This window comes from Mobula birostris, chromosome 5 (genome assembly GCF_030028105.1).
Source record: "Mobula birostris isolate sMobBir1 chromosome 5, sMobBir1.hap1, whole genome shotgun sequence".
Lineage (NCBI taxonomy): Eukaryota > Metazoa > Chordata > Chondrichthyes > Myliobatiformes > Myliobatidae > Mobula > Mobula birostris.
Window position 1 is genome coordinate 98,746,970 of NC_092374.1, and position 12,830 is coordinate 98,759,799.

Below are 12,830 nucleotides of genomic sequence, written 5' to 3' on the forward strand. Positions count from 1 at the left end.
AAGAAATGAAACTGGTCACTTTTTCCACTGTTGATCCCTAGATGAGAACTGGTGCTTGTTCCCACGACTTCCCCTTCCGAAAGTCCACAATCAATTCCTTGGTCTTACTGACATTGAGTGCATGGACGTTACTGTGAACCCGCTCAACCAGCTGATCAATCTCAATCCTGTACATCTCCCCGTCACCATCTGAGATTCTGCCAGCATTGGCGAATTTATGGATGGCATTTGAGCTGGCTGTACAGAGAGTAGAGCAGTGGGTAAGCACACACACCGGTGTTGATTGTCAGCAAGGAGGAGATGGTGTTTCTGACCCACAGTGATAGTGCTTCCCTGACGAGAAAGTCAAGGATTCAGTTGTGGAGGGAAGTACAGAGGCTCAGGTTGTGAAGGTTTATGGAGGACAGCAGGGTCAAAAGAGGAATGAGACTGGAGCCAGACGAGATCTACTCAAGAGTATTCACCCAGAAAATGACTGGGGGCTGGCGTTCACCCACACCTGGAAGAGCAGTTGGGTGGAGATGGTTATTGTGACCCTGTTAATGGGAACTTTGCCTGGCCAGTTTGATTGAAGGAATGGGTGGGCTGAGGGGCAAAGGACTTGGTATAAGGGTGCAAACATGGCAGTTGAGGTAGAGATTTTAAAGATGATCTTTATTTGTCATAAAAGTTACAGCGAAGAGGGGTTTTGCAACAGAATGCAAGAATGGAAAGATTGTGTTTCACTGTGTGTGGGTCACAGCTGGAACACTGTGAACAGTGTTGGACACCACGTAGTAGGGAGAGGGTGACGGTACGGCAAGGGGTGCAGAGGAGATTCACCAGATTGTTCCCTGGGACAGGTGGTCTCGGTAATGAGACTGAGAGGAGCAAAGGAGGGTGGGAGGCACCTGATGTGGATTGGGTGAGAGGGTGAGGAAACTCTTCACGCAGCAGAGATTTGGGGTGTGGGGGTGTGGTCGAGATTTAGAGAGGTTTGGAGAAGATTCCCCCCTGGAGGAGGGTGGGATGGGGTTTTGGGAATCGGGAACACACTGCCTGAGAGAGTGATGGTGGTATCTGGGCCTGCACCTGAATCACTGAGGCAGTGAACGTGAGGAAGGCAGATTGTGTCAAATGCTTTAACTTCACCTCCCTGTCTTGCATCTGGAACCTTGTATCATCCCGCCACATCCCAGCAATCATGGGTGGTGAGGGTCTCCAACACTCCCCACCCTCCTCAGAACTGTCAGCACACCTCCTGTCCTCCTCTGCCTTTCCCCTTTCCTGCACCACATCTCCATTCCCCCCCATTGAATGTCTTTCCCCTCCCCTTGTTTGTCTCATCCCACCCAGTTCCTCAATCCAGTCTGACTCCTGCCCCCTGCCCTCACCCTGTCAGATGAACTTTGCTCCCCTCCCCATGTGAATCACCCCCACCCCCACCCCCTGGTCTGACTCCTGCCCTGTGCCTGTCTCCCCCATGTGAATCTCTCCCACCCTCAATATGACTCCTGCCCTGTGCCCACAGCCTGTCGGACGAGCTTTGCCCCAGCCGCCAGCCCAGTGGCCTGGACTCGGGATTCCACAGCGTGGACAGTGGCAGCAAGCGGTGGTCTGGCAATGAGGTGAGTGAGCCTGCCCATGCACAGACACGAAGCTGGTTTGGGGTGGTGGAGTCGGGCCATCTGCAGGAAGGGGGGATGTGGCACTGCTCAGGGTTTCTCCCTGGCCCTATGGAGAGGAAAAGTGTGTCTGTGTGACAGTGTTTTGGAAGTGTTGGTCACTGTATCTAATTCCCGCTTTGTCTACGTGGGTTATGGGTTGTGGCGCTGTATGCGGGTCTCCTGCTGGGCCGGGGCACCGTGCTCTCTGGTATCTCATGGATCCACATCCCTCCACAGTTGGCGGACGAGTTTTCGGACCTGTCCCTGCGGATGGGGGAGTTTTCCCGGGAGCAAAGACTGCTGAGGGAGAGCCAGCCCGTCCGCCGCATGGAAAATGGCACAACAGGTGAGTGTGAGAAGCTGTCTCCGTGTGCTATTTGACCATTGAGCTGCTGGTAACACTGAGTTCTCTGGTCTACCTCACTCCCCTTGTCCCCTCGTAGTTAAGTGATGGAGGTCGCAGTGTGAGACCATTGCTCTTCACCCCCCACCGCCCATTCCATTCCCCTGGGGACCCACCCTGCTTACCTGGGACCACCACCGTATTTCTCAAACCATCTCTGGGGAGCGTCGGACCAGGACACAGCTGGGAGAAGTGAGACCCAGGTCAATCCTGGCCTTCTGCACCGTCTGTGTGGGTCCCTCATTAACCGAGCCCCAGTTAAACCAACCAAGTTAATTCAGCCCCGTTTGGGGGGAGAATGGCTGACATTGACTGCAAGAATGTGACAGGGCTGGTTCCTATCCTGGTTCTGACAGACGATGAGGGAAACCAGCCATCAGCTAGTCTGTTTGGTAAGTACTTTATGGGGTGGTGGTGGGGGGAGAACTGAGCCTTCCACCTAGAAACTGAGAGGGTTGGAAACACTGTCATTCCTCTCTCTGTCAGGCATCTCATGTGCTGCCAGTGGTGCAGCGGGTAGTGTTGCTGTCTCGTTACTCTGGGCTCCACATTGTGTCCGTTGAGAGTTTGCCTGCTGTCCTTGTCACAGCCCGGGCTTCCCTAGGTGGGGTGGGGGCCTCCGTTTTCCTCCCATGTTCCAATGACGTGTGCATCAGCGAGTTAGTTGGGCCTTAAATCACTCCCCTGTGTGTGGCTGAGCGACAGAATGAGGAAGAGGGTGGGGACTTAGTGGGAATATGGAAGAGAATAAAATGGGGATTGGTGTTAAGTTGTTGGTCAGTACAGACTCAATGGGCTGAAGGGCCTGTTCCTGTGCTACCCCTCTCTAAGATTGACTATCCTGTCTCTCCGTGTGTTCAGTAAGAATTCCATCCACTCCTCCTTCCTAGAATCCAGTTGGGTCCCAGCCCCTGACTAAGTTTCTAGGCTCTTTGCAGCTTGTTTATCCGGATGATCCCACACACTTCTGAGTCAGTCCTGATGAGGGGTCCCAGCCAAAACCGATGCTCCCTGGCCTGCCAACTTCCTCCAGTATTTTGAGTGTGTTGCTCTGCATTTCCAGCAATTGCTGAATCTCTTGTGTGTCCAAGTTAGTCCTGCCACTTACAAGCATGGGGGTCATCCCTCAAACCTGGTTTTCCTCTTCTTCCCCCCCCCCACCCCCCCCATCACTACAGACTCACCTCCCCATTAATGCGTGTGAGGGCAGAGGTCCCAGTACAGATTACTGGAAGTGCCATTGTCCCAGGCTCCCGATGTCTCTGTCTCTGTAATCGAATGAACCTATACACCATCACAACTGAGTCTGCACACCTTGTCTCAACCCACTGGTGTAATGTCTCCCTGCACCCCCACTTAATTTCACTGTAGTTGGGATCCTGTGACTATGTAGAGCCCCCCCCCACCTTCCCATCACCTACCCATTCTGTATGGCCGGCCTCTAACCCCTGCTCATGCCTCCTTTCCCACTGCAGGGGACCAGGACTTCGAACAAGTCGACTTCATCATCGACAGCAGTTTGAATGGAGAGGGGGAGGAGGTGAGACGGGATCAGTCCACCCCACGGAACTGCCACACGCGCATGCAGCAGGTGAGGCCCTACTCAACAGCTGGCGGGAGGGGAGGGGTGTCTCCAGACTGCAGGACCCCTTTTGTCCGAGAGTGGTGGGCCATCCCAGAGCATCGATCATCCAAACCTTGTGTGGTTGCTAAGCTCCAGGTATGGATGGTGGGGCGGAGATGCATCTCTACCAAAGGAGGTGAGGTGCTCCCTCCCTCTGCTCGACTGCAGGTCACCCTTGGGCAAGGTGTAGCACCTGCTTAGCCCCCCGATCAGGGTCAGGTGAAGCCATGGGGGCAGGTGGTGGACGGTCATACGAGTAGCTGGTGCATATCACAAGTCCTAGTTATGTGACCGCTGACACCAGGCAGACAACCTCTGAAGAGTATTGATAATGGCTGGGGTCACCTGTCTTGTAAAGACACTGCCCAGAAGATAGCAATGGCAAACCACTTGTACAGAAAAATTTGCCATGAACTATCACGGTTGTGGAAAGTCCACGATTGCCCACGTCGTACATCTCAGTACATAATGAACAATCGATACTGTAGGGAATATTATATTATCGTCAGAAGTAGCAAGATGGTGAAAAGCTTGCCTTGCATGCTGTTCATACAGATCAGATCATTACCCAGAGCACTGGGGCAAAACAAGGTTAAACAATAACAGAGTGCAGAATAAAGTGTTACAGCTACTGAGAGAGCACAGTGCAGGTAAGCCATCAAGCGCAAGATCATAACGAGGTAGGTTGTGAGGTCAAGAGAGGATCAGTTAGAGGAGGTGGGATTGGGTGACCCTGGCAGAGGGGGCAGATGAGGGTCTCTACACCCTCCCCCCCAAATCCGGAAGTTTTTCACACCCCCCCCCCCCCCGCCTTATCCCTTCCACTTTCCCTACAACCTCTCTTCCACCCACCCCCCAGACTCACTGCCTCTGCTTCTCTTCCAGGACCAGGACAAGGTGCTGAGCCGGAACAGCCCGGACAAAGGGTAAGTTTGTGTAGGGAGGTGGGGGGCAGTCAGGGAGAGAGAGTCGAAAGTAGTTGTATGAGAGGCCACTCTGCCAGTGAGCCTGCTATCCCTCTCCAGTGGAGAGCGCAGAACTATGAACCTTCGTTTCACTCCCACCCCCTGGAATGTTACCTTCCCTCACCCCCACCCCCACCCCTACAGAGCCCATTACACAGACGGTTCCAGCCCAACCCCACCATCGGGGCAAAGGGTTTCAGATTTCCCCCTGCCCCCTTTCTACTGCTCTCCCCAATGCCCCCTTCCCTTCCCCTTACCTCTACTTATCAATACCACATGTGTATGGCTGCTCATCCCCCGGTTCCATGCTAGCCTCCTGGGCTTGTTGGGACCCAGTGTTGTGGGGCGGCGAAGAGGTGTTAGGGAAGGGGCGGCAGGAGTGGGTACAACTGCTGGATCTCACCCCGTATCTGTGCTCACTGCAGGCCGGGTGAGGAGTGGTCTGGAGCCCGGACCGAGGGGTCCCGGGACAGTGAGGAGCGGCGGAGACCAGAGACCCTGCAGATCTGGCAGGAACGGGAGAAGCAGAACCAACACCGGTCGGCTGAGCGCCGGGACAGGTCAGTGGGGCGGGGGGAGGGGGTCAGCAACCCCCTCCTTCGGACAGGTCAGTGGCGGGGGGGGGTGGTCGGCAGCCCCCTCGTTCAGATGGGTCAGTGAGGCGGGGGTGGGGTCAGCAGCCCCCTCCTTCGGATGGGTCAGTGAGGGGAAGGGTGGGTCAGCAACCCCCTCCTTCGGACGGTCAGTGAAGGGGGGGGTCAGCAGCCCCCTGCTTCAGACAGGTCAGTGAAGGGGGGGGGTCAGCAGCCCCCTGCTTCAGACAGGTCAGTGAAGGGGGGGGGGGTCAGCAGCCCCCTGCTTCAGATGGGTCAGTGAAGGGGGGGGTCAGCAGCCCCCTCCGAACGGGTCAGTGATGGGAGGGTTGGGTCAGCAACCCCCTCTTTCGGACAGGTCAGTGAGGGGGGTTAGGGTCAGCAGTCCCCTCCTTCAGACAGGTCAGTGAGGGGGGGTGGGGTCAGCAGCCCCCTCCTTCAGACGGGTCAGTGAGGGGGGTGGGATCAGCAGCCCCCTCCTTCGGACGGGTCAGTGGAGGTCAGCAACCCCGTCCTTCGGACGGGTCAGTGGGGGGGGGGGACAGCAGCCCCCTTCGGACGGGTCAGTGGGGGGGGAGGTCAGCAGCCCCCTCCGGACAGGTCAGTGAGGGGAGGGTGGGGTCAGCAACCCCGTCCGGACGGGTCAGTGGGGAGGCGGTCAGCAGCCCCTTCCGGATGGGTCAGTGAGGGGAGGGTGGGGTCAGCAACACCCTCCAGACGGGTCAGTGAGGGGGGGTCAGCAACCCCCTCCTTCGGACGGGTCAGTGAGGGGGGGGTGGGGTCAGCAGCCCCTTCGGACAGGTCAGTGAGGGGGGGTGGGGTCAGCAGCCCCTTCCTTCGGACGGGTCAGTGAGGGGGGGTGGGGTCAGCAGCCCCCTCCTTCGGACGGGTCAGTGACGGGGGGGGGGGTCAGCAGCCCCCTCCTTCGGACGGGTCAGTGAGGGGGGGGACAGCAGCCCCCTTCGGACGGGTCAGTGGGGGGGGAGGTCAGCAGCCCCCTCCGGACAGGTCAGTGAGGGGAGGGTGGGGTCAGCAACCCCGTCCGGACGGGTCAGTGGGGAGGCGGTCAGCAGCCCCTTCCGGATGGGTCAGTGAGGGGAGGGTGGGGTCAGCAACACCCTCCAGACGGGTCAGTGAGGGGGGGTCAGCAACCCCCTCCTTCGGACGGGTCAGTGAGGGGGGGGTGGGGTCAGCAGCCCCTTCGGACAGGTCAGTGAGGGGGGGTGGGGTCAGCAGCCCCTTCCTTCGGACGGGTCAGTGAGGGGGGGTGGGGTCAGCAGCCCCCTCCTTCGGACGGGTCAGTGACGGGGGGGGTCAGCAGCCCCCTCCTTCGGACGGGTCAGTGAGGGGGGGTGGGATCAGTAGCCCCCTCTGGATGGGTCAGTGGGGAGGTGGTCAGCAGCCCCCTCCGGATGGGTCAGTGAGGGGAGGGTGGGGTCAGCAACATCCTCCGGACGGGTCAGTGAGGGGGGGTGGGGTCGGCAGCTCCCTCCTTCGGACGGGTCAGTGACGGGGGGAATGGGGTCAGCAGACCCCTCCTTCGGATGGGTCATTGAGGGGGTGGGGTCAGCAGCCCCCTCCAGACGGGTCAGTGGGGGGGGGTCAGCAGCTCCCTCCTTCGGATGGGTCAGTGAGGGGAGGGGTCAGCAGCCCCCTCCTTTGGACAGGTCAGTGAGGGGGTGGGGTCAGCAGCCCCCTCCAGACGGGTCCGTGAGGGTGGGTGGGGTCAGCAGCACCCTCCTTTAGATAGGTCAGTCAGACCAGGGTAGGGGGTGCGGATCATCCTCACCAGTGGCCAACTCCCTCCACCCCAACCCCCCCTCATCTGACAGACTCCCCCCACCCCCTTCATCTGGCAGACCACCACCCCCCCCCACCCCACCGATTGGGCAGACCACCCCCCCCCCCCGATCTGGCAGATTAGTGAGAGGGGCATCCGTAACTGGTCAGCGAACAGCCACACCTTAAACCATCCCACTCCCCTCGACCCCAGCGTAGCGTGCCCACAACACATAACCTCAACCAGAACATCTTCGGGACGCGGTCATAGGAAAAACATACAAACTCCTTGCAGGCAGCAGTGGAAATTGAACATGGTCATTGCCACTGTGCTACTGCACTGCCTTTTCCCCTTCCCTCTCTCATTCCCCCTCTTCTCTCGTTCCCCCTCCAGTGCTTTCCCCACCACCTACCCCCCACCTCCCACATTCCCTCCAGAATCTGCTCCCACCACCATTCCAGACAGCGCGTTCCCAACCACAACTCACTGTGAAGGATCCTTCCCCTCTCCCGGCTGGGTCTACTGACTCTTCACCACCCCCACTCCAAGTTATCTGGGCACCCACCCTCCTGCCTCCCCCTCATTCACTCCATCTCACCCTTCCCTGCGTCCCCATTGAAACTCTCCCACCCTGTGAACCTATTCTGAGGGAGCAGCCAGCATCCTGAACCCCTCCTCCCTGGCATCCTCTTCACCCACCTCACCTCTTCCAGACCCTTCGTCACCCTGTCAACCCTCCCCTCTCTCCCAGTTGGGGAGGGCATCCTTCTGGCGGGGGAGAGGAATTGCTGACCGATGCTATTTGTTTTCCCAGGGGGACAAGTGTCAGCTCCACGGGAAAACCGTCCACAGTTAGCCCAACAACACAGAGTGAACTCGGCAGCAGAACCGGCACTGGGTGAGTGGTAGGGGTGCAGAATGGTGGGGGGGGGTGGGGGGGTTATGTGGGAGGGTGTCACCCCATCTTGACCCTGCCTCATCCTTGGATCAGGACTGCAGTCTCCGGGCTGAGACTTCCCGTCACTTCACAGCCTGCAGCCAGCATTGTCAGTTTCCCCTGCCCCCTCAGTGAGAAACAACCTCTCCCTGCTCCTTACTTCCCTCATCACCCTGTCCATCCTGTTACCCTCCAATTCTGTCACATTTGTTTATTTCTCAGACATACGTCAATATGTACAGTGAACTGTGTCATTTGTATCACGACCAACACAGTCCGAGGATGTGCTGGGGGCAGCTCACAGTTGTCACCCTCACCTTACTAACCCCAACTCGAACTCTCCCACAACTTACTAACCCCAACTGGAACTCTCCCACAACTTACTAACCCCAACTCGAACTCTCCCTCACCTTACTAACCCCAACTGGAACTCTCCCTCACCTTACTAGCCCCAACTCGAACTCTCCCTCACCTTACTAACCCCAACTCGAACTCGCCCACAATTTATTAACCCCAACTCGAACTCTCCCACAACTTACTAACCCCAACTGGAACTCGCCCACAATTTCCTAACCCCAACTGGAACTCGCCCACAACTTACTAACCCCAACTGGAACTCGCCCACAACTTACTAACCCCAAATGGAACTCGCCCACAACTTACTAACCCCAACTCGAACTCTCCCACAACTTACTAACCCCAACTCGAACTCTCCCTCACCTTACTAGCCCCAACTCGAACTCTCCCTCACCTTACTAACCCCAACTCGAACTCGCCCACAATTTACTAACCCCAACTCGAACTCGCCCACAACTTACTAACCCCAACTCGAACACGCCCACAATTTACTAACCCCAACTCGAACTCTCCCACAACTTACTAACCCCAACTCGAACTCTCCCACAACTTACTAACCCCAACTCGAACTCTCCCACAATTTACTAACCCCAACTGGAACTCGCCCACAACTTACTAACCCCAACTCGAACTCTCCCACAACTTACTAACCCCAACTCGAACTCACCCACAACTTACTAACCCCAACTCGAACTCACCCGCTTTTCTTTCTTTCTTTCTTTTTCAATCTTTTTATTAGTTTCATAAAATATAAACATAACATAGCAATAATACAAAATTGTTGGAAATACATTGTTATACTTAAAATGAGTAATTATAAAACCAAATAGTATAAATTGACAAAACTCCCAATCATGTAGGATAACAATGAATAATACAGGACAAAAAAAAACTGGAGAAAAATCATGAAAGAAAAAAAAATAGGAAAAAAACCAAACCCCACCCCAAAAAAAAACTAAACAGAATTAGTCAACTAAACTAAAAAGACTTGGGCAATTCTAACAACGTAAAAATGGAAAAGAAAAAAACCTTAGTGTCGACGACTCCATTCCTCTCAACCAACAGTACAGAAAAGTAAAATATGTTTGGAAATGGTCAAATTACATCTTATGAAAATGCTGAATAAATGGCCTCCAAGTTTTTTCAGATTTAATGGAAGGGTCATAAACGACACTTCTAATTTTTTCCAAATTCAAACACAACATAGTTTATGAAAACCAGTGAAATACAGTAGGAGGGTTAATCTCTTTCCAATTCAACAAAATGGATCTTCTAGCCATTAAAGTAAGAAATGCAATCATCCGGCGTGCTGAAGAGGTTAAATGATTTGAGTCTATCATTGGTAATCCAAAAATAGCAGTAATTGGGTGAGGTTGTAAGTCTGTATTCAAAACCGTTGAAGTAATATCAAAAATATCTTTCCAATATTTTTCCAACAAAGGACATGACCAAAATGTGAGTTAAATAGGCTATCTCAGAATGGCATCTATCACATATAGGATTAATATAAGAATAATAACGAGGTAGTTTATCTTTGGACATATGAGCCCTGTGCACTACTTTAAACTGTATCAACACATGTTTAGCACATATAGAGGATGAATTAACCAATTGAAGAACTTTTTCCCATTTTTCAATCGGTATAATAATCTTAAGTTCTCTTTCCCAATCAGTTTTAATTTTATTGGAAACATCAGGACATAAATTCATAATTATGTTATAAATAATTGCTACAACACTTTTCTGAGAGATTTAGATCTAAAATTTTTTCCAAAGTATCCATTGGATATGAGTGTAGAAAATTAGGAGAAGCAGTAATTAAAAAGTTTCTAATCTGTAGGTGCCTAAAAAAATGAGATCTGGGTAAATTATATTTATTAGAAAGTTGATCAAAAGACAGGAAACAATTATCCAAAAATAAATCTTGAAAACATACTATACCTTTGGTTTTCCAATCAAAGTAAGCTTGACCCATAGTGGAGGATTGAAAAAGGAAATTAGATATAATAGGACTTGCTAAAATAAATTGATTGAACCCAAAAAATCTTCGGAATTGAAACCATATGCGTAAAGTATGCTTAACTATTGGATTATTCATTTGTTTATACAGTTTAGAAGTAAAAGGAAGCGAAGTTCCTAAAACCGAACCCAAGGAAAGCCCATGTAATGAATTACATTCGAGATTTACCCAATATGGACTTAAAAGTACATCCAAATCTTGTAACCAAAATTTTAAGTATCGAATATTAATTGCCCAATAATAAAATCTAAAATTCGGGAGGGCGAGCCCCCCCCGCCTCTTTTTTTTTTTAGATTTCTGTAAATACCTTTTACCTAACCTAGGGTGTTTGTTCTGCCATATATATGAGGAAATTTTTGAATCAACATTATCGAAAAACAATTTTGGGATAAAAATTGGAACCGATTGAAATACATATAGAAATTTAGGCAAAATAATCATCTTAACAGCGTTGATCCGACCAATCAAAGACAAAGAAATTGGTGTCCATTTAGTAAACAAAAGTTTAATCTGATCAATTAAAGGTAAAAAAAAATTAGCTTTAAATAAGTCTTTATAGTTTTTCGTAATTATTATACGTAAATATATAAATAAGTCAGTAACCAATTTAAATGGTAAACATCCATAAATAGGTACCTGCTTATTTAGGGGAAATAATTCACTCTTATTAAGATTCAATTTGTAGCCAGAAAAGTTACTAAATTGAGCCAACAAAGCTAGAATAGCAGGAATTGACTTCTCCGGATTAGAGATATATAATAACAAATCATCTGCATATAGTGATAATTTATGTATTTCGTTTCCGCGGGTAATACCAAAAATATTGGTCGAGTCACAGTAAAGGACTAAGAGTGCATCCTCGCCTAGTACCACGAAAAAGACGAAAAAAGGGAGATCTTTGATTATTAGTACAAACCAAAGCTACTGGGGAATGATATAACAATTTAATCCAAGATATAAATGTCAAACTAAAATTAAATTTCTCAAGCACACTAAATAAATAAGGCCATTCAACTCTGTCAAAGGCTTTCTCAGCATCTAATGAGATAATACATTCCGGGGTAATAAGTGAAGAGGTATAAACAATATTCATTAACCTCCTAATGTTAAAGGATGAATAACGATTTTTAATAAATCCAGTTTGGTCCATAGATATAATTTGAGGTAATACCTTCTCTAACCTAGTTGCTAAAATTTTTGAAAAAATTTTTGAATCTACATTCAAAAGAGATATCGTTCTGCATGACGCACAATCAGTAGGATCTTTATTCTTTTTAAGAATTAAGGAAATAGAGGCTTCATAAATTGATTGCAGTAATTTACCTAAACTGATTGCTTCTTTGAATATTCTAGACACCACGGAGAGAGAATAGAGGAAAAGAATTTTTAAAAATTCCACTGCAAACCCATCCAGACCGGGTGCTCTACCAGAATTCAATGATGAGATTGCAGTTATTATTTCTTCCTCTGTAATAGGAGTTTATAATGATAAGCAATCTTCGGATGATAATTTTGGAAAATTCAGTTTACTTAAAAAATCATGCATGGTATTAAAATCATGAGGAAAATCAGAGTGATATAAAGAGGTATAAAATTCTTGAAAGGTTTTGTTTATCCCATCATGTTCAACTGTCAAAGTATCATCGTGTCTGCGAATCTTAGTAATTTGACGTTTAACTGAAGCAAATTTCAATTGATTAGCCAATAATTTACCCGATTTATCACTATGAATATAAAAATCACTTCTGGTTCTCATTAATTGATTTTCAATCGAGGATGTTAATAGTAAGCTATGTTCCAATTGAAGTTCAACTCTGTGTTTGTACAGCTCCTTACTGGGAGAAATAGCGTATTTTTTATCCATTTCTTTAATTCTATCAACCAACAAGAGTATTTCATTCTTAGCATATTTTTTCAAACCAGCCGAATAGGAAATAATCTGACCACGGATATAAGCTTTAAAAGCATCCCAAGCTGTTCCATTGGAAACTTCTTCCGTAGTATTAATTGAAAAGAATAAATCAATCTGTTCCTTTATAAACTTTGAAAAGAATAAATCAATCTGTTCCTTTATAAACTTGACAAAGTCCAAGTCTTGAAGCAAAATAGGATTAAATCGCCATTGTCTATTAGTACAAGAAGTATCCGTTAACTTGATAGAAAGTTTCATTGGAGCATGATCTGAAATGGCGATAATGTCATAATTACAATCAATTACAGATGGGATTAATCGAGAGTCAATAAAAAAAGTCAATTCGAGAATAAGAACGATGAACGTGTGAAAAGAATGAGAATTCTTTATCCTTTGGGTGTAGAAATCTCCAAATTTCTGAAATTCCAGAGTCAAACATAAAAGAGTTAATAAGAGTAACCAACTTATTCGGTAAAGCCGGACTGCCTATGGATCTGTCCAATATGGGATTCAAACATAAATTAAAGTTATGCCCATTATCAACATATACTTGTTTAAGTTAGGAAAGGAAATGAATATGTGTTTAAAGAAAT

The 12,830-nt window shown here is 49.5% G+C and overlaps 1 protein-coding gene across 1 annotated transcript in view; it reads left to right on the forward strand.

The window, feature by feature from the left end:
- Positions 1-12,830, forward strand: part of LOC140198389 (leucine-rich repeat and calponin homology domain-containing protein 4-like) — a 68,689-nt gene that overhangs the window by 41,741 nt on the left and 14,118 nt on the right. Inside the window, exons 6-12 of the mRNA XM_072259485.1 lie at positions 42-51; positions 1,511-1,607; positions 1,884-1,992; positions 3,525-3,640; positions 4,559-4,599; positions 5,064-5,198; positions 7,826-7,909. Of these exons, the coding sequence (XP_072115586.1) occupies positions 42-51; positions 1,511-1,607; positions 1,884-1,992; positions 3,525-3,640; positions 4,559-4,599; positions 5,064-5,198; positions 7,826-7,909 (592 nt within the window). The remainder of the gene's footprint in view (positions 1-41; positions 52-1,510; positions 1,608-1,883; positions 1,993-3,524; positions 3,641-4,558; positions 4,600-5,063; positions 5,199-7,825; positions 7,910-12,830) is intronic.